Here is a 21,778-nt window from a genome sequence, read left to right as displayed (position 1 = left end):
TTTGATTGGCTGGGTCCAGGGTCATATGGCTACCCATGCAGTAGAGGTGGGGGTTCTGGTCTTACCCAAGCCACAAATACAGTTGGGTGAGGGGGTTCCCGAAAGGAGAACTGGGTACAAATAAGAAGGGCAGGTGGATGCTAGGGAAGGGGGGAATGCAATAGATACGCACCTCACAGGCTCATGGTTTATCCCTCCCCAGGCAGTGTTTTTGTTTTCCTTTGCCCAAAGGAAACTGGGTTGGCTGTCCAGGCATGCAGATGGCAGCCCGTGGGGGGGTCGGGGAGGGGTTAGAAAACAGACCGAGAGTGGAAGGAAGGACCTGACAGCTACCTCTCAAATCACAGCCTGGCACTGACTCTCCTCCCTGTATACTACTGGGATCAATTTGAACTTGTTGAGACCTGGGCTGGGCAGCCATAGGAGCTTTGAAAACATTCACTTGTTTATTTTCAGCAGTGTGTGTTTTGAGGGAGGTCATTCTCCAGAGGGGCTTAACCCAAATTCCACCTTCTGGAAGCCCCTGCTGACCTTCTGTGAGGACATGGCTTAGTAGTCCTGCAAAATCAGGGACATTTCCAATCACCTTTTTGAAGCTGCCCTACTAAAATTATAACATGTGTGTATGTCCGTGTAGGGGGTTTGGGGGGATATGTTTATGGAGGCTTTCTGTATCCATCTTATTGGAGGAATTTAGATTTTATTTAGCAGCTGACGTTGAACTTAGTATACACACTTGATGGGATTACTTGTGATCTTTACACAAATCCTGTTAAAGCAGGTACTATTATTAACCCCACTTTATAAATGAGGAAACTGAGGCCCAAAGAAGTTAATTAAGCCCCCCAAGGCCACAGAGCCAGTGTATAGTGAAGCCAGGAATGAACCCAGATTTGGAACTAAGACTTGGGCAGTTTGAATCTGGAACATGGTTTGGGTGGGAGGGGCCAGAAGGACTTGCTTGCCTCTGGACCAGGAAGGAGCCCAGAGAACCCACAGGAGCATGAGGCCAGGGGTGAGACACTCCAGATTCTGGGAGCCACCAGACAAAGAAGCTTGAGGGGCTGGGAGGCCTTTGTTCCCCAGCCCAGCTGCCTGGAGCTCGAGGCAGGGCTCATGTCTGTGTGGGCCGATGGGCCTGAATCGGCTCGGGGGGTGGGGGGGGTGGGGGGGTGGGGGGGTGGGGGGGGTGGGGAGCAGCCTCCTGCCAAGTCCAAGGCCGGGATGGTGGTGGTTTTGGGTTGCTGGGGCTGATTTTGACCTCCTTGGAGGCAGAGGCCTGAACAGGATACAGCTTCTTCTCAACACATCAGTCCAATGGTGTTTGATTGCTTCTGCCAAATGCTGGAAAGAAACAGGAAATCGGGATGGAGGATAATCTTTTTTTTCTCTCTCTACGTGTTTAGTTTGTGTCCTTTTTCTCTAATACAAATAGCAAGTGAACCAAAAGCACGGCAGCTGCCGTAGCCGTGGCTTCTCTCCGGGCGACAACTCCCTCTTCGGCTTTGCCGAACAGGGGGATGGAAAGGAAGAACGCGAACCTTCCCATAACTCCTCCACTGACAGATAACCACTGTTCCTTTCCAGCCTTCTTCTTTTTCTGTCAGACAGTACTTCCCAAACTTCCAGTGTGACCTTGGGTGACCCCTGACAGCCTCTTGTTCAGAGACTGGAGTGGTTTGTACCAGCTGTGGGACCTGCCACGCAGAGAGCCACCCCCCCTGAACCTTTGCGCCCCACCCACACAACGGGCCTCCGCCAAGTCTGAATGAAGCCACTCTTCTGGCAGATTGCATTTAAGGAATGTCCTGACTGGGTTGGGGAACAAAGGCCTCCCCAGGCCCCAAAGCCTCTTTGTCTGGCCCGGACCCTGGTGGCTGCTAGAACCTGGCGAGTCTCACCCCTGCCCTCGTGTGCCCCTTGAGCTGCTGCAGTGCCCCGGGGACCCAGCTCGGGCTCCGGGTTCCTGGTCCCCGGGGGCGCCCGGATGCCTCCATGTCCTTCCTACCCGCACCCTTGAGGAAGTGTTCCCACCACGGCGCCATCTGGGACTGAGACACCTTATATGCTCCCAACCCATTCACCTGCCAGGGGCCGCCTCTGGGTGGTCATTCCAGAGATGTTATGTGACCCAGGGCAGGGACTGCAGTTACGGCCAGGGATCGGAGAGCCCCCTGCCCTGGCCTCCTGGACAGACCAGCCCAGACCCTTTTGCAGGAGGCAACTTAGGAGTTTTCATTAGCTTGCGTGTGCGCGCGTGTGTACGTCTGTCTGTGTCTGTCTTTCCTTGTGCTCAGCTGATGTTTCCCAAGCACTGACTTTGAGTAAAGCATTACCAAGCCCGGTAGCTGCTACTACAGAGGGCTTTCATTTTCACTGGAGACAGAGGACTTGCCTTCATGGGACAAACAGAAAAATAAGAAAGGACAATGGCCAACCGGCCATGTGCTGCCGGGCTCACGGGACAGGTGGTGCTTGGGGTAGGCTGAGGCAGAGCTGGGGGTGGGGGGTGGCCCTCAGCAGGCCCCGGGCCTCTCTGCTTCGCTCTGCCCTGTTTGATGTCTTCGGCTGTTACTGTGTGCATTTCTGAAGGGCCCTAACTAAGCAGCTCTGGTTCCAGCTGGCTCCAGGGCTGGGGCTGGAATTCTGCTCTTGGGGAGGCTCGTTCCATTTGAGAGGTCACCGGTGAGCAAGCAACTCGCGTTGTTTTTCCAGTAACGCAAGCTGCAGCAGACCATGTGTCCCGTGTCTCCAGCCCGCCCAACTAACCCGGGAACGCAGAGGGCGGCCTCTTCTCGGGGAAAGTGTTCTAAGTGATGAGACTCCAAGATAGGCGAGAAAAAGCAGATCGTACAAAAATGGTGACAAGCTGACCTGGAACGTCAGGCCCAGCAAGGGGCAGCTCTTGCACACTGCTAGTAAACGAAGCAAAATTCTCTCCTCCTTGCCGTTTCTTTAAAAAAAAAATTTTTTTTAATGTTTATTTTTGAGAGAGAGAGAGAGAGACAGAGTGTGAGCGGGGGAGGGGCAGAGAGGGAGGAGACACAGAATCCGAAGCAGGCTCCAGGCTCCGAGCCGTCAGCACAGAGCCCGACATGGGGCCCAAACCCACGAACTGCAAGATCGTGACCCAAGCCGGAGTTGGTGCTTAACTGACTGAGTCACCCAGGTGCCTGCCCCCCCCACCGTTTCTTAAAGATGGAGATAAGAACTCCTGGAGTATTTCTTACTCTGGAGAAACTGTGGTCCATGACGCTGGTCCATGACAGGGGTGGCCTGTGAATCTTTTGGGTGCTGGTCCTCAGTGATAAACAACTGAGTTCAACAATGGGTAAACACATAGACATGGTGGTCCTTGCCTTCCATATCCTTACTGTCCAGGAGGGAAAAGACTTTTGTGGGGGGGAAGGTATTTTCAAACATCTCTGACTATATACCAGGAATCAACCTAGAAAGTTCTGCAAAGTTCTACATGTAAAATCAGAATCGAGTCCTATAGAAACACTATTGAAGTGTGTTTTTATCCAAACATATAAAGTAAAAAGACTTTTTATGAAGCATTAATCACATTTTTTTTTCATCTCAGTGGTTTATCACCTTAGCTGCACATTAGAATCTCCTGGGAAGCTTTAAAAACTCCTGGGGCCCAGAGTACCCTTTCAAGCCAGCAGGAAGGTGCTTTCAAGAGCACACATTGGTGTCAGGAGACAGGAACTTGCCGTGTCTGTGCAGAAGCACGCAGCAGAGGAAACCTATGGACACATGGAGGGAGATATTCGGGCTTCCGACATCTATAAAGTGGAATATCACACGGCAATCAAAAGGGGCAAGCTTCTCACACGTGCAACAACATAGACAAATCTCAAATGCCTTCCGTTAAGGAAAAGGACTCAGACCTCAAAGGCTACGCAGGTTTCCGGGGATAAGAAGGAATGAAATACTGACAGAGGCTACGACACGGATGAACCTTGAAATTGTTCGTGCACAGTGAAAGAAGCCATTCAACAAAAGACCACATGTTCCTTGACTCCGTGTATATTTGAAATGTCTAGAATCGGCAAATCCATAGGGATAGCATTGTCAATGTACCTAATGCCACTAATTTGTACACTTCAGAGTGATTAAAATGGTCAATTTTATGTCATGGGTCTCTTGCCACCATAAAAAAGAAAAACACAGCAGGTACTTGGAAAAGGCTGGCTTGGCATTTGGCTCTTCTGAAGACAGGAGACGTTGGCCTGATGTGTCCCTTCTTAGGTGGGACGAAAGGGAACATTTTCCAAAACCTCCTTCTTGAGAACTTGAGGATTCTCTGTGATCAGGAGGAACCGACCTGCCATTGTCTGCCCTCTGCTGCAATGACACGGTGTTCTCTCTCATCACAGAAACGTCTTCCACGTTCTTAGCAGTTGGGTTCATGCAGATAATATGCCCAGTGGCTTCATCTTGGGAACTGTTCGGGGTAGAGAGTGGGATGCATGTCTTTTTATTTAAAGAATAGGTTTGTTTCGTTTCATGTTTGGAAGGAAAATCGTGCTCAATCATGGGTCTTCAGCAAATGCAGCTGAATAAATAAAAATGTGTGCATGAAACAGCAGGGGAACCATGAGGAACAGCTCTTTCGGCATGTTGGGAAGATATTTATGGTTGGGAACCTAGTGACCAAAAGGCAAGACTGCCTCAAGATGAGAAAAACTGGGGGAGGAGGTCATCTGGAGGCAGAGCTTGGCCATGGCCGAGGACAATGAATCGAGCAGTTGAACCTCCCAGCTCTGCGTGGGCCTTCGAAGCCCTGAACAAGAATCTTATTGATGATTTGTCAGACCCTGAGCAGACAACTCTGAACTTTAACAGAGCCAGGATGGAAAGCCTGCACAAGGGCCTACAGTTTCCAGAATGAACAACACACTTATTTTTTCCCCTCCCTCTGCTGGAGGACGAGAGAGACCAAAGTGAGAAGTGTTGAGGAGTGGGGGGGGGGGGGGGGGGGGGGGGGGGGCGGGGGGACGGGGAGGGAAATGGGATGGGTGCCTTCCAGAGCCTCAATGAAATGGCCACATTCCTCCCAGCTCTGAGGGCTGAAAAATGTCAGCAGGGTTGGCACAAATTAGGGCCCTGCTTTTGTTGATTGTTATTTCTAAGAGCCAGGAGCTGGGCCTGAAAGGGTATGATCACAGGAGAATCCCTGGCCTCTGCTGTGCTTAGCACCTCTTCAGAGCCCTGAACCTGCAAAGGCTGACCCTCAACCAGGAAGAGCTCGTGCGTCGCCTGGGATACTGACTGGGCATACAAGGAGACGACCATGAACAACTGGCTTTGATGGTGAGGAGTCCAAGGAGGCAGAAGCTGATTGCTCTTGGTCACGGGCTGCTGTGTAGAGAAGGGACCTGGATGGACCTTGAAGGCTGATGCAGAGAGAGAGACAGAAATGACATCCCGGGCTTTGTGTCTCAGGTTCCTGGTCCTGCGTTTCTTCAACCCTGGTGCTTGCCCTTCACCTAGCATAGCCATTTTCGAGGAGAATGCTTTCTTGGTGCCCCACCACCCACCAGCCGTGCCTGTGTGTTCTCCTGTGGCAGAGACCACACGGCGTGTCTCACTACAGTGTCCCCAAGTCTGTGTGTCTGATGGCATTCTGTGTGTCTGACTCTCAGTCACTCAGGGCCTCTTAATTCCCTCATCTAATGGAATTATCACCAAGTCCCATTGCCTCCACATACTATCTAGAGTCTCCTGCCCCCTCCCCCCGTCCCCTTTGCCCACTATGATGGAACAGGATGCAGAGGTCATGACCTAGATAAACCTCCCTGACTTAGGAATGGCTACAGCCAAGGGACGACAGACAGCATGCGCTTTGGGCTTAAGACGTACTTGAATTTGAGCCCCCGTGCCACCTCTAACTATAGATACGGGCCTCAGGAGCCCATGCTGTGCACTCGTGGGGTAGCTGGGAGAATTGGAGGTGGTGGGGTGCGGTGTCCTGCATGGCCCCTGGATGCTGTCATTCGGTCACACCCTTGTCGTTCTCATCTGTGCTAATGTGCTGCCCGCGGTCCCCCTGTCCTCCCCGCTGTCTGCGGGGTTATTCTGTCTCTGGCCTGTTGGAAGAACAATGTGCATGGCCTTCCCGCTGCATTTTCCAGAGGCCCTGCGGGGTAAGGCACTGACTCCTTAGGGAAGCAGATCAAGCCTTTATGGTGTGCATGCATGATCGAACGCGGGCAGTTCTGGCCTCGGAGCCCGCCATCGCCCCCTGCTCCCGTGCTCCGTGTGCCCTGGTGTACAGACAGACTTGTGCTTTCTCAACTACTCCATATGCTTTCAGCGCTTGGGTCTTCTTCTTTTTTAATCTTTATTTTTGAGAGAGAGAGAGAAAGAGAGAGCGCGCATGAGTGAGGGAGGGACAGAGAGAGAGGGAGACACAGAATCCAAAGCAGGCTCCAGGCTCTGAGATGTCAGCAGCACAGAGCCCATCCCGGGGCTCGACCTCACGAACTGGGAGATCATGACCTGAGCTGAAGTCAGACACTTAAACAACTGAGCCACCCAGGCGCCCGCAGCACTTGGGTCTTCTGAGCAGTTCTTTCCCTTTTCCTAAAATGCCTCTGCCTCTTCCCCGTGAACTCCTATGCATCCTCAGTGACCCGCTTCTATATTCTTCCTGCAGATAACCCTAGAGTCTGTGTCTTGATCCTCGGGGACTCTCCCGAGTCTCTTCTCTTCTCCCCCGGTATACTCCCCTGGTATACTCCCCCGGTATACTCTTCTCCCCCGGTATACCCCCTGGGCACCCCCTCTGCAGACATGGAGCTCCTGGAAAGGCTGGGACCCCTTTCAAGTCAACTCTGTCTCCTCAGAAGCAGGCACGACCTTCTTACCCTTTGGCCCCGTACATGTTTGCTTGCTTGGAAACAAACTAAAGCTGTTTTCCAGGAATCGGGCAGCTTTGGGGAATAGCTGAGGATGTGAAACCAAAGACATGCTTGAGTTTTAGTGCCTTTTTCTTTTCTGTAGCGGAAGCAGTGGCAGGCACAGGCTGGAAGGGTTCAGAAGGTCAGGAAAAGCACAACTCGAGATGCTGACTGCCTTGCATGGCCCCTTGGCTTTTCCACAGCCGCTGTAGCTGAGTTCAAGGCTCGGTGTCATTTCCTCAGATTTGCCCTTTGTTCTCTCGGTCTGGACTTCTTCAAATTCACTGCTTTTTGGCCTGTTGAGTTCCTGCAGCCAACAGGAAAGTCATGAATAGCTGTTCAGAAAACACTCAAAACCAAACAAAAAACAACCTAAGGCCTTACCCTACTGTACATCTTCCCAGAAGCCTTCCAGGCCTAGGACTCTTGTCTGACCTGCTCTCGCACTTTTTGGCGAGGAGTTTTGGTGGTGTCCCTTGGTCTGGAAATCTTGGGGCTGGCCTTGTTCTGCCTGTGAGCTTGCAGAAGGCAAGAACCACACTGTCCTGGCCTCCATCTTAATTTCCTGGGTAGTTTAGGCCAAGGGCCCAGCTCAGTGCTGGGCTCACCCTGGGGTCTCACCTGATCCTTACTGATTGGTGGACTCTGGGGGCTCTTGCTGCTGCCCTTTCGAATTCTGCTCCGCTGAGAGTCTAATCGGTTTTAAGTGACCCGGGCAAAAGCCACTGGCCTCTTGGAGACCCGCTGTGGTGGTCTTCCCAATACCCAGGAATGGGGCAAGAGATTCTGCTGTTGGCCGAGGGCTCCTTCCCAGACAGGACCACCCAAACATGGCTTCCCTCTTGCCTCATCTTGGCGCTCACCAGGTACCCACGTCGCCACTGGCAGAGATGAGGGCCACCTTCCAGCTCGCCTCTAAGCATATGAGCTGAGCCATCATCGACTACATGCGGCATCGGGGCTGCTGGCTGTGTTTTACCTTCACTCGGCTCTTGACAAGCCAGAGGGGAGTGGACACGGGGACCTCTGTGGCGCTTGCTCGGTTCTTCATCCTTTACCAGGACCCTGAGAGGGAGAGTGAAGGTTTCTCTGCTTCTTCTCCTCCGGCTTTGGCAAAGTGGAGTTTCCTTTGTGAGTACCCCGCCAGGAAGAGAGGGCTCTGATTTTGCCAGGCAGTGCACACCCGTGTGGGCGAGCTGGCTGACCCCCGTGTTTGATGTGACAGTCACACACGCCGGCACTGCTGTCACTGCCGTTCCGTGAAACAAGCAAATCCTCACCCCCCTTCCCTTCCTCCGGCTCTCCCACGAGCAATAGCAACATTCATTCCAGGGAATTTGGTTTTGCAGGGATGGGTTTCAGAGGCTACTACCCCACTGAGATCCGTGGGGGTGTCGGACCAGAAAGAGACTGCGTGTCTCTCCCTTAGAACCGGGAGAGCACGACGGCTTCTTTTTCTAATGAAAGGGGTGAGGGGATAATCTTCGGCTCTTGTTCAGTTCTGGGGAGCTAGGCCTTTGGGGGATGCTGGAAGAACGCACTACGTGGATAGAAACATCCAGTCGAGCGTTGCCAATAGCTCGGTCTTAAGAGTCAGACAGCAAACGAGCTCTCTGCCATGGGCCATGTGGGACCTTATGGGCCTTCTCTGGGCCCTCGGGCCCACCTGTAAAACATGGGCATAATGATGCTTATCTCTTCAACTTGTTGTGAACTAGTAGGTACCTAGTGAACTCATTCATTCATTCATTCATTCATTCATTCCATAAACATTCATTCAACAGTTACAACAGTACTAGGTGCCAAAGACGTAAGACAGATGTAGTCCTCTCATTGAGCTCACAGGTTTTGTCACTTCCAACAACTCTGTGAAATGGATAGGGCCTGTGTGGTCTTCTCCACTTTCCAGATGAGGACAGGAGCTGGGAGAGATTGCGTGACTGCTCGGAGTTCCCACAGCAGGTGACAAAAGACAAGTCGGGCTTCTTGGCTTCTGTGTTTGGGAGCAGGGCCCTCAGGTGGAGCCCCTGTCACTGCCAGTAGACCCGCGGTTCTCCACGTCGGCTGCACATTGGGATCACCTTAGCAAGTTTTAGAACTGCTGACCCCTGGGTGCTACTCCCAGAGATTCTGATATCATCAATCTGAGGTGTGCCTTAAGTATCAGGATTTTTAAAACTTTTTAAAAATGTTTATTTATTTTGGAGAGAGAGAAAGAGAAAGCAGGGGAGGGGTGAATCCCAAGCAGGCTCCACGCTGTCCACACAGAGCCAACTTGGGTCTTGAACTCACGAACTGTGAGATCCATGACCTGGGCCAAAATCAAGAGTCAGACGCTCAACCGACTGAGCCACCCAGCTACCCCAGGTATCAGGACTGTTTAAAGCCCTCCACGGGGCCCAATGCAGCCAGGTTTGGAAAGCAGAGAGTAGAGCCTTAAGGAGCTGGCTGTCGGGGCGCCTGGGCGGCTCAGTCGGTTGAGCGTCTGACTTCGGCTCAGGTCATGATCTCACAGTTTGTGAGTTCGAGCCCCACGTCAGGCTCTGTGCTGACAGCTCGGAGCCTGGAGCCTGCTTCAGATTCTGTGTCTCCCTCTCTCTCTGCTCTTCCCCTGCTCACATGCTGTCTCTCTCTCAAAAATAAATAAAGATTAAAAAAAAAAGAAAGGAGCTGGCTGTCATTCCTGAGCATGTTCTGGAGAGCCAGCCGGGCAGGAGAGCCAAGGTGACGACCCCATCAGCAAATGCAGCATCCTATTCTTAATGGAAATTAGATCACAAATAGTAATAATAGCAACAACGGTGAATGCCCTGTTCCTACACTGTTGTCCTCTGCACTATCATGTCTGCAAGGTGGTTCCAGCTAGAAATGACAAGTGTCTCTACCCTGGTGGTCCTTGTGGGAGCCTATTTGATACCTTGATCTGTGGGACCAGAGCCCTCAGCCAGCTTGGGAGTGATGCTGGACTCCATTTCAGGCTGAGGTGGCTTAGTTACTGAAGAAACTCAGGAAGGTTTTGTTTTTCTGTTTGCCCAACAACCGTGGCTTTTGAGGGATCATCCATAATTCTGTGGGGACAGCGTACTCACGGTTTCATCTCCTTGGAATGACTCTGCTTCCCTGTCCTTGGGGAAGGGATCAACAACTGGGCCAACCACAGCATTTCTTTTGATGGTTATGGCTTTGACCTGCATTCAAGTTCCCCAGGCCCTGAACCGTCCTGATTGAACTTTTCTCAAGGAAGCAAATCCTGTTTCCAGACTCACATGGCCCGATGGGCTTGTCTGGGCCGTCTTGGCCGCTGTCAATCCAGCAAACGGTAGACCTGCAGCTTCAGCCAAGGTTATCCATCTCAAAGCCAAGGGCCTGTTTTCCTCTCCCCAGGACCACCTTTTGGCTGCCACCCCCGCCCCCCCACGCCAGGTGCTTCCAGGCCTTACCCCAAGCCCCTCCCCCTCAGGACCACAGGGCGCATGTTGAGGTGATGCAGGATCAGGAGGTGCCCCTCTGAGCTGGGCCTTTGGAGAGAAGCCAACTGCTGTAACGGATTCTTCTCTTTCCTGTCTCTAGCCCTGGAGCAGTTGTTGACAGAGCTGGATGACTTCCTCAAGATTCTCGACCAAGAGAACCTGAGCAGCACCGCTGTGGTCAAGAAGAGTGGCCTGGCTGAGCTTCTCCGGCTTTACAACAAAAGCAGCAGTAAGTGTGGCCCGGGGGCCTTGGAGTTGGGCCTAAGCCACCAACTGTGTGGCTTAAGCAACAGAAATATTTTCTCAGAGTTCGGGAGGCCAGGAATCTGAGCTCAAGGTGTCGGGACGGGTCGGTTCCTTCCGAGGCCTCCCTCTCTTCCTTGCAGACGGCCGTCTTCTCTCTGGGCCGTCACACCATCTTCCCTCTGTGTGCGTGGCCGTGTCCAAATTTCTTCATACAAGAAAGAATACCAGTTATATTGGTTTCGGGCCCGTCCTAGTGACCTCATTTAATGTTAATTACCTCTTTTTTTATATATATTTATTTATTTTTGAGAGAGGGGGTGGGGGGTGGGAGGGGAGAGAGAGAGGGAAACAGAGGATCTGAAGCGGGCTCCGAGCTGACAGCAGAGAGCCTGACGCGGGGCCCGAACTCACAAGCTGCGAGATCATGACCCGAGCTGAAGTCAGACACTTAACCTACTGAGCCATCCGGGCACCCTAATGTTAGTTACCTCTTTGACGACACTTTCTCCTCCTACATTCTGAGGTATTGGGGGCTAGGACTTAATATATGAAGGGGGGGGTGCGTAATTCAGCCCATTAGCAATAGCATAGGAGTGATGTGACGTGAACGAGAGCCCAGAAATCTCCGGACACCCAGCACAGCGGCCCTGCGTGAGGTTTTAAACAAAGTGTTTTCAAAGCACTTTTCCTTACTCATTCAAAGTAGAGAAGGGATAGTAAACTGTGATAATAATAGCCAGCGCTTCGTTGAACATTACCCACCTGCACGCACATCAACTTGTTTCATCTTTAAGACACTCCTCTGAGGTGGGTGCTGTTATTACAGGTGAGGAAACTGAGGCTTAGAGAGGTTAAATCCCTTCCCTGCATCATATGGCCCAGAGGAAAATATAGTTTTAAGGCTATAGATCACAGAACCTTGACCTTGAGTACATAGTTGTTTTTTTTTCTTTTTTACTGAGGTACATTTTATACATAATCAAATACATAGATCTCAGTTAAGCCTTCAATTCAGTGAATTTTGGCAATCGTATACACCTGTGTACCTGCCACCCACAGTAAGTCATCGGACATTTCTATCATTCCAGAAAGTTCTTTCTTGCCCCCTTTCGGTGAATTCCTGAACCCCCACCCCAAGGCAACCATTGTTCTGATTTCTCCCACCACAGATTCGCATTGCCCATCCTAGAGCTTCATATAAATGGAATCGTAGGGTGTGTACTCTGTTTGGCCTCTTGCGCTCAGGGGATTCGTCCGTGCTATGAGCTGCGTCCATAGTTTGTTGCTTCCATTACTCAGTAGTGCTCCAGTCCGTGAATGTACCACGATCTTCTTGTCCATTCACTTGTTGCTGGACTTTTGTGTTGTTGGTCCTGGGCTATTGCAAATAGTAAGGCTGCTCTAACATTCTTGCACAAGAATGGTCATGGTGGTTTCATTTCTAGTACATTGAGATTTTCTTTTTTAACAGGAAACGCCTTCTTGTGAAGTCCTAACAGCTTAGTTGAGTCTATTTCTATATCGGATGTTTGAGAATTGGGAGTGATATTTTGGGACAGTAAGGGACCATCTGCCTCGGGGCAGGAAGCAGCCCAAATCCACACCCCACCCCCCCGAGAAGGGAAGTGCACCCTCTACAGCCATCACCGTCAGGAAGTTCTCCCATATGTCCAACCTGGATCCGCCAGGTTACGTTTCAGGGTTGCTTTTCCTTTTCTTTGTTCCCTGTGGAAACTGGCTTTTATGCTCTGAATGGGAGAGAAGTCATAAAACTGAGGCATGTGGCTGTAGGCCCGGCAGCCTTCTCTTTTGCCGGCATGCCCCAGCTCTCTTGGCCTTCCAGGAGAGGTGTTTTCCCGGAGCCCCATGTGTGGCCTTTGCCACTCTCCAGGCCACCCTTGGTCCCCAGGCTCCTCCTGGCTCCGTGGCTAGTGTCGGCTGGCCTGCGTGAGTGCTGGCGAGCGGCACATCAAAGGTGGTAGGTGGGAAATCCACATTACAAAGCCGGCGAGTTAGAGATGAGTCACCCCACGGCAGGAGCCGTCGATGCAAACCTTGAAGAAGCACACTGCCCAGACTGTCGAGATGTGCTCTGACCTGAGCGTGTCTAATGATAGACGATACCCCCGTTGGGAATGGGAAGACGCCTCTGTGACGGGCTCTCACCATCATCCTGGTCCTCTTCTTGGTCCCAAGAACCAAGTGGTTCTTGGTTCTCATCGCTCTGTCAGGGCCCCCTGGGTGGGGTCCCTTTGTGGCTTAATGTGCTGTGTAGCTTCCTCTAGGTTGACCTTTGTTTCACCCCAGGTGTTTGTGTGCTCTGCTCTGATAGAGTCAGACCTTCCCCCTACCCTTGGTCTCTGCAGCTCGCAGGGCCGCCGGGGCTGCTGAGACCGGTCAGGAGGCGCCCAGTGTGAATTGCCCACAGAGCACCGCTCAGACCACCGGAAGCGTGCGCACGGCCTTACCGGGACCTGTGGCCGCCACTCCCCACTCCTGCTCTCGAGGCTGAGATCCATTCTGGTCGTCTGTGCACTCTCTCGGCTAGCAGAGTGATTATAACAGCCGCTGACGTCTGCCGTGCACGTACTCTGCCCCACCACGGTGCTTAATGTATGAAATGACACGGATTGTGCCACCCAGTCCCCATCCCGGGTCAGGGAGAGAGTTGTTGTCCTCATCTTCTCAACAAGGGAACCGAGGCTCGGAGAGTCACTTCTTCAAGGCACATGGCTGTGAGTGGCCGAGCCAGGGCTTGGGACCGGGCAGAGGGACCAAACCGCTCTACTCCCGTCCTTGTCCCACGTTCCAGATTCATCTGCACCACAGTAATTGTGCTACGCAGGACAGAATCCAAAGCCCCCCTGAAATCAAAGCATTTGTCTCCCTTCTCAGCCTCCCGGGCATGTCTTGCTGTGTATGTTCCAGAAAATGAGCTCAGCTTGATGAGACTTGTAGGTGGAGGCAGGCTGATCATTTTGAGATAGTCTGTGGTCTACACTGGCTGAGCTGTTGTTTACTCCCACACATTTTGGACGGAGTGTGAGAGAGAGAGAGAGTGTTTACACTTTTCAAGTTGTCTATTTGGGTTTTCTGATCTTTTACTGTATGACTGTAACAACAATTTTCTACTCTCTTTGCCTTTTATCTGGATGGTGAGGTCACGGCCGGGAATGAAGTTTGTTTATCAGGAGCCTGCTGTTCATTCCTGCCTTCACCTGAGAGTGTCATGGGTCCCTCAGTGCCCTCCTCGGAGACTCTGGGAGAGTTCGGGGGCTGCTCCTCTGATAGGAAGAGCTGCCAATGTTCTGTCTGTCCAACGGTAGCAAAGAGGGTCCGTGTGCCTCCCCTCTACCCCCACCCAGTTCTCTGGGAGAGACTACCCCCTGCCACAGGGGTCATTTCCCACAAGTTACACACTTCCTCAGAGCACGGTCAGCTGTCCTTTCCAGCCCTACCTATGCTGATGTCATTTTCCACATGCTTGTGTTGACTATCCCATTAGGATCTATTCCCTTCTCCATTGTTGGGCTCATAAAGAGACAGTGTCTTCTATTTCATTCTGTGCTGTGTCCCCAGCACTTAGCACGGTGCGGGTGCTCAGCGCACTTCTGCAAATGAATGAGGGAATGATAGGCTCCAACCCAAGGCTACTGCCTCCCAGACATGGGACAGCTCAGCAGTCTCCCGTTCCAGGGCCAAGTTCACTGGGCGTTTCCTAGGATTGCAGACAGTCCTGGGAGCCTCTTACTTACCTACCTGGATGGTCCTGGATTGGCAACCCTGGAACATCAAACCATAGCCAACCATGGCTCGCAGCAGAGTGCCCAGGGGAGGAGACGCGGCCTCAGGAAGAGGCCAGTGCGAGTTTTCTCTGCAGTGCACAAGTCACGATCTTGTGGAGAAAGCACCTGCCCAGAATCTAACACTTAAAACAATGACAGCAATATCTTGCCTTTTTTTTTTTTTACAGGAGTGTGGGCTTAGTCAACAGTAAGAAAAAAGGAATGAACATAAAATGAACATTAAGCTATTTACATTCTTTCGATTCCTATTTTGATCATTATCAGCGTCATCTGAATATTTTTATGTAGTTGTGGTTTGCCTCTGTATTCTGCTTTACGTTATTTTTATACTTAGAATCGTTGCCTGTGCACATTTCCATGTGCTGACAGTTCACATACTTTTTTTCTTTTTGCTATTCTGAAACATGATCCTTTAACTGTAAGTCTTGGATATCTTTGTAAACAGCAGACATAGAGCTGCTTTGTCATTTTTCACAGTTGGGTAGGTGTCCACTGATAGATGAACAGTGATGTTCAACCAGCCTCCCATTAGTGACATTTAAGTTTCGTAATTAAAAAAAAAACAAAAAACAAACACTTCTACAATATTGCAGTGAACACTATTTTTTTTAAGTTTATTTATTTTGAGAGAGAGAGAGAGAGGAGAGAAAGAGAGAATCCCAAGCAAGCTCTGCACTGTTCAGTACAGAGCCCAACTCAGGGCTCAAACTTATGAACTGTGAGATCACGACCTGAGCTGAAACCAAGAGTTGGATGCTTAACCGACAGAGCCACCCAAGTGCCCCAAGAATACAAACACTTTAAATTATCCTCTAAAATCGCTTCCAAAACGGCTGTGCCAATTTACACACTCTCTAGTAATTCATTTATTTTGATTTTTTTTTAAGTTTATTGATCCATCTTGAGAGAGAGAGAGTGGATAAATCCATGTGAGTGGGAGAGGGGCAGAGAGAGAATTCCAAGCAGGCTCTATGCTGTCAGCGCCGAGCCCGACACGGGGCTCGAACTCACAAACTGCGAGATCATGACCTGAGCCGAAGCCGGATTCGTAACCAACCAAGCCACCCGGGTGCCCCTAGGCTTGTCATGTGTAATCTTTGTTAGTTATAGGGCTCACTTTTTCAAGTTCCCTAATATTAGAGTTTTGTACTCTTGGAAGCGTTCAGAATTAGGTAAAAACAAGTGATATTTATCACAGTCGTTTTCCATAGTATCCCAAGCAGACAAGAAAACCAAGGCACACGCGTTAGCTACGTTGCTCAGAATGACACCATTCATGGCAGAGCGTTGCCGCCTGCCCCTGCAGAACACTCTTCTTGGGTGCTTTTCTCTGGAAAAGGTCCTGACCCGGCCCCTCTGGGTCGCAGTCAGTGGAAGTATACTGGTTGTGGCTGACTACTTTTAGATCTCATAGTGCCCTCCCATAACCTGCCGCGGTGGGGGGTGATGTTGCTGACGGGTCCTGGCAGGGCTGGGCACCAGGATGGAGACCCGGCAGGCTGATGGCAAAAGACCCCGCTGGCTGTATCCTCCCCACGTTCCTCTGGGTTTTCACAGGCCTCTTGGCTGGAGGCTGGGCGGATCTGACACGGAACTGCCTCCTTCGCCAGGGGTTTGAATTGGGTCCCTTGGCTGGGTAACGCCGTCTCCAACTACCGGAGCCACGGGTTTCTAGGAAATGCAAATTAAGGGGCAAAAGAGAAATGCAGGTGGAATTCTAAGAGGAGAAGCACTAGAATGAGCTCCCTGTGCAGTCTTCTGAAGAAAGGGTCTTCGGGGCACAAGAAACTAAGCAGGTGTCAGGAGACCGACATTTCTCTGTCCAGACAGGCACTGGGAAGGTCGCCTACACAGAAGTGATTTTAAAAGAGGGAAGGGCCGAGCTGTTGCAGGGTACAATCTACAGGGTAGGGCAGGTGCCTGGCAGGGCTCCACTTTCAATTCCCAGCACACCCACCCCTCCAAACCCAGAGCTCGCGATTTGGGGGGTCTCAGGGCCCCACATTGGCACCCCACCTAGAGGCCTGCGAGCTAAATGTTCAGATCCTCAATGTGCCCTGTCTTACAAAGACATCACTCTGATGAGCCCATACGAGTTACCCAGACTAGAGTGAGAATGATGGATATGAAGTATTTTTTAGTTTAAATGAAATGCTAGGAAACCCAGAGAAATCTGCTTGGTGAAATACGGGGCAGATCTTTGCACTTCAGACTTTTATTCCTGAAGCTATCTTTCTGGACCCATCTTTTCCCTCCCCCACCCCCACCACCCCACCCCCAGGCTGAAAACCTAACAGTCAGCAACTTGGCCTTTCTGTTTTTGGAAACCTGTCAACTCTATAATGGACTCTTTCAATCAACTCGGAATGTTGTATGCTTTTCCTGGAACCCAGGCTAATGACAGTGTCTCTCGGGGGACGCTCTTTCTCTCCAGAAGCCATTTCCCATCGTGGAATCACATGAAACCTTTGTCTTCTACCCTCCTGCTGCAGGTTCCGATGAGGAGTACATTTATATGAACAAAGTGACCGTCAACAGGCCACAGAATGCGGAGTCCCAAGACAAAGGTACAGGCTAAGCCCACTGGTGGTGCGGCCAGCTTCCGGGAAGGGGGCGCACAAGCTGTGGTCCCGTCCCACCCCTCCTTCCTCCCAGCCAGCACCAGACAGCCCAGTGGAGTTATTTCTGGCAGTCACATTTTAGTTGATGGTATTTTGGGTTGATGGTATTTTGGGATATTTCATCAGGCCACCTCCTTGAATCTTAAAGGTCCCATGTCCCATTCGTGGACAAGGAATCTGGCCCCTGAAGTCTCTCAGCTTTTCCCCAACAGCATCCCAAGAAATAGGAAGTCACAGTCCGATGCTCTAGGAAAGCAGCCTTGGTGCTGATTCCACACTCCAGCTTTATATCTTTGATAGAAGTCCGGATTGGTTTTAATGTTTGTTTATTCCTTTTTGAGAGAGACAGAGAGAGTGAGTGGGGGGGAGGGGCAGAGAGAGAGGGAGACAGAGAATCCCAGGCAGGTGCCATCAGCATGGAGCCCGATGCGGGGCTCGAACTCATGAGTCGTGAGATCATGACTTGAGCCGAAACCAAGAGTTGGTCGCTTAATCGACTCAACCACCCAGGTGCCCCGCAGTCTGGACTTGATGGGGGGGGGGGGGGGGATGGTAGAGGATGGAAATGCTGATGTCTGCAGCTGCCTTAATATTCAAAAGTTTTGCTCAAAGGTGCTCTCTTGGCAGAACTTTATATCTTATGTTGGAAGGCCATAGTAGGTCTCCCATGGTATCTTACTCTTCTGCTCTCTCCTTTGCTCTGAAAAACCTTGAGGAGTGGGTCTGGCAGGACCCTAGGGAGGTCCAGAGGTTTGTAGAGCTGCCTCGTTGCAGAGGAGAGGAGATTAAAAGCCCCATCCCCCAACTCCCAAGCCTGTGACTGAAATGCAGAGGCTTAGCAAGAGGTCGGACGCAGTGCTCCAAAGCATTCAGTCCGGTTAAAGATTTGGCTTCAAGGTGCCAGCCACCAAAGCCCCGAGGTCAGATCTGCCTGAGCCTGCCTGTCCTGGACTTGGCTGGGCCCCTGGCTGAAATGGCCAGGCTCAGAAGGGCCCTTAAAAGCACACACAGTTGGTGGCCAAGTTCTCCACTGTGGCTTTTCCGCCTCATGTTTTCACCGCCAAGCCTGGGGCTCAGCAGAAATTATCCACACGCAGGCTGCCACAGTGCCCAGGGTCATTTGCCTTCTGGGGAAACTGGGGTGGAAAGAGCCATAATCACAGGGTTGGTGCTGAGAGCTGCTCCGTATAATGACCACAGGGCAGCTTCTCGACTCACTAAATCTCTGTGGCTAGGCCATTTTTGGCACAGGGCAGGTAGTAGAGAGGGTGTGGAGGCTTCCAGGAGCCCCAAACCAGTTCCTTCTGAGGAATCTGCCCATGGCTGGGACACCACTGCACCCTATTCTTGAAGGAAAACAACAACATTGGCTGCTGGGACCTCCTCGTGGGTAATTAGCACCTGCTCAAATAGATCTCATGGCACATGTGACCAGACATTCCCGGATAACGCACCTGCTATGACACTGGGCACCCCTCACTGAAGCCTCCCCCTGCTTGCCGCCCACAGCACCTGAGGAGCAGAACCCACTGCCCAACGGGGAGCCTGGCCAGCACTCCCTGGCCCCTCAGAAGAGCCTTCCAGACCTCCCGCCACCCAAGATCGTAAGTGTTTGTCCAACACCCCTGATTTCCTGACTGGGGCCCCATGAACTTCCACTTGCTCTCACAGGGGTCAGTTCACCAAACATCTGGTGTTTTCTGAGCGCCTACTGTGTGCAGGACATGGGGCGAGGCACTGGGAGAGAGAGACAGAACAAAAGCACGCCTGCCTGCGGGTGGCATCATTTGCCCAGGGCCACGGTACTCAGGACGCTAAGGGTAATGGGAGTGGGAGATGCAGGGGGGTTGCCTTTATTGGATGCCACCAAGTGTTTGAGGCTCCACCGGGCTCTGCCCAGCACCGTGTGAGTGGGGCCCTGTAGAGCTGTGGTCACCGGCTCAGGCCACAGCGAACTTTTGGAAATGTAAATCATATCGCCTTGCACTTCCTGCCTCAGACCAGCCAAACGCTCTCATTGAGCTTAGGCAAAAAACATCCGTGTTCCTTAGCCCGGCCCCATGGCCTACACGGTCTACACAGCCTGGCCCAGCTGCATCTCCAGCCCCGTTGCACCTGCTGTTCACTGGCCTCCCTTCTGCCGTTGGATTATACCACAGGCTCAGTGCTGCCTCAGGGACTTTGTACTGTCTGGATCCTGGCTGTCCAGTGGCTGCTTTCTCATCTCCCAGACATTCACAGACAGACTTGCCCCGACCTGCTGCATGAGGCACCCCAACTCTGTCCCCACCCCAGTCACCGTCTACCCCAGGGCCAATTACCCCTCCGTGGTCCTTGCCACCACTGAAGTGATCTTTGTACTATTTGCCTCCCCGACCAGACGTAAGCTTCGTAGGACAGGGACAGTGTCTCTCATTTATTGCTTCCTGCCCGGCATATGCACACAGTAGGCCACGTGAATGAGTGGAATGAATCATGGAATCCTACAGACCTGGGTTCAGATCCCAGCTGTACCAGGTACTGGCTCTTTGGTCTTGAGCAAGTTGTTTAAGGTCTCTGGCCCTCTGTTTCCCGGTGTTTAAAAGGATGTGAATCTCTGTCTCCTGAGATTGTCTTATTTGATGGGTTAAGGCTATGCGTGGCACACTGAGTTGGTATTCAGGGAGGTAAGTAGCGGTGTTCATATCGTATGGGTGAGGAAACCAAGAATTTGCAGGTTAATAGCGTCTGAACATCCCACACACAGAAATGGTGGAGCCAGAATTTGAACCCAAGTTCTTCCCTGTCTAGGGCCTGGTCAGGGAGGCTTTCTAGAGAGGTGTGAGGTGAGAAACGGGAAGGATTTCTATGCATAGCAGTGTCCTGGGGTCAAGAAGTGGGAAGGGTTTGGGGGACAGTGGGGTCCTGGGTTCAGTGCCAGCAGGAAGCTGTGTGACTCCCATGGTCACTGAGCTCCCAGGGTGCTATCCAGGGACAGATCTGTGGGCCCAGGTCACCGCTAAGGGTGTCCGGACCCCAGCCTGGCCCTCTCCACTCGTGCCTTCCTGAGGATGTCCGGAATACTTGGGTCAGTCTCCCTGTACATGAAGCACCCCCCCTGCCCTCGCCCCCCCATCACCAACTGGCGGCGACTCTTCATCTCAGGCTGAGTGAGACTTGATGGCCTGAGCCTGAGTCCCTGCTGTCCCCACTATGCTGCGAAGCGGGTGACTGCCACACCTGGGCCGTTGGCGCCCTGATGGACACAAACTGGGGCCTCCCCGCCATCCATCTACAGATGCGTATTTTTGGTCACTGTTTTCCTATGAAGAAACAGAGGCTCAGTTAAAGTAATCGGCCAAGGGCCCACCTCTGGGAGGTAGCGGGGCCAAGACCTGAATGCGGGTTCTTGGTTTCCAGGCCACTCTGCAGGCCCGCCTGACTTAAGCTCGTCTTTCCAGCAGAGTGAGGCTGTAGTCTCTGGTCCTTCCAGCTGCGGGCTCTCCTCACTTTCCGCCACAGTGCTCGGGAGAAGGGGGGCCTCTGCTCCTGACCGGCTGTCGCCAGTCTAACCAGTGGGAGATGCGGTGGTTTTCTGGGGTGCTCCAGGCACTGCTTGCCGGGTGGGGGGAGGGGAGGTGGCTGCTTGGCGCTGGAACTTTCCTCTCCGGAATTCAGCGCCCGACCCTGGCCAGGGCCTTGGGCTCTGCCATTCTTGGGGCAGCAGTTTGTGGCCCAGCACCGGGTGGGAGAGGCTGTCAGCAGTCAGAGCCTCTCAGGCAAGTACTGGGTGGTGCTGCCTTGTTCTGGAAATCTGTGCCTTGCAGACACGCGGTGGGCCGGGAGACGCAGGGTCTGGGACCAGGTTGTTGGGAGAAACTAGTCAGGCCGCACTCGTCCCAACAGCTGCGGCGAGTCCCGCAGGCTTGCCGATGGCCGAGACAGAGGCGGGACGTCTGCCTGTGGTCCTCAGTGCCTGTGGCTGGGCCGGGAGCGTGGCCTCTGTCGCAGGCTCAGGACGCCCTGATTCCCTCTCTGGTGGCCTGGGTCCCCCCTCCACCCCCGCAGAGTCCGTGGATAGCAAGGGAAAAGGCAGCCAGGGGTCCGGGGCCACCTCGTGGGTGCGACCAGTGACTCAGGCAGCCGTGGCACTTCCCGCTGCTGTGCGCCCAGCCAGGTGCTGCGGTCACCGTAGGAGAAACGTGTGCTGGCCTCGTTGATGCTCCCGGCCAGCACAGCCATCCCTGCCCCAGCCACCCTTTGAGGCCTGAGCATGCATTGGCGCTGGTCTTAAGTGGGTTTCCCTACGGGGGAAGCAGCTTACTCCACACAAGTACGTTGCCACAGTCGGTCTGGGGAGCCGGGGCTGGCCGGATCTGCTAGTCCTGTCCCGGGAATGTTCCACAGTGCCCGCTGGGGCAGGTTGCTCATCAGCACAGAGACCGACGCCTCAGCTCATCCGGGCCACTGCCCATGTTCAGCTCTCATGTCTACTCTAAATAAGGACTGGCAGACCCTAGCCCCCAGGCCAAATCCACAGGCACCTGCTACTGTAAATAAAGTTTTATTGGAACATAGCCACGCTTCTCAGTTACGTATTATCTATGGATGCTTTCGCTCTGCGACGGCGGAGTTGAACAGCTGAGATCAGCGACCCTCAAATGACCTGCCGATCCGTTAGGAATGTATTATTGGCCTTTTACAGAGAAGTTTGTAGACCTCTGGCAAATCCCGCTGAGCCACGT

The 21,778-nt window shown here is 52.5% G+C and overlaps 1 protein-coding gene across 8 annotated transcripts in view; it reads left to right on the top strand.

The window, feature by feature from the left end:
* The window catches only part of AFAP1L2 (actin filament associated protein 1 like 2), a 97,813-nt gene that overhangs the window by 47,752 nt on the left and 28,283 nt on the right, over nucleotides 1-21,778 (top strand). For all 8 annotated transcript variants that reach the window (XM_043597609.1, XM_043597607.1, XM_043597611.1 and 5 more), the window contains exons 2-4: nucleotides 10,482-10,610; nucleotides 16,926-17,000; nucleotides 18,564-18,658. In XM_043597609.1, the coding sequence (XP_043453544.1) occupies nucleotides 10,482-10,610; nucleotides 16,926-17,000; nucleotides 18,564-18,658 (299 nt within the window). The remainder of the gene's footprint in view (nucleotides 1-10,481; nucleotides 10,611-16,925; nucleotides 17,001-18,563; nucleotides 18,659-21,778) is intronic.

This window comes from Prionailurus bengalensis, chromosome D2, assembly GCF_016509475.1.
Source record: "Prionailurus bengalensis isolate Pbe53 chromosome D2, Fcat_Pben_1.1_paternal_pri, whole genome shotgun sequence".
NCBI lineage: Eukaryota > Metazoa > Chordata > Mammalia > Carnivora > Felidae > Prionailurus > Prionailurus bengalensis.
Note: the sequence above shows the minus strand (reverse complement) of the source record. Positions and strands in the feature narration are given on the sequence as shown.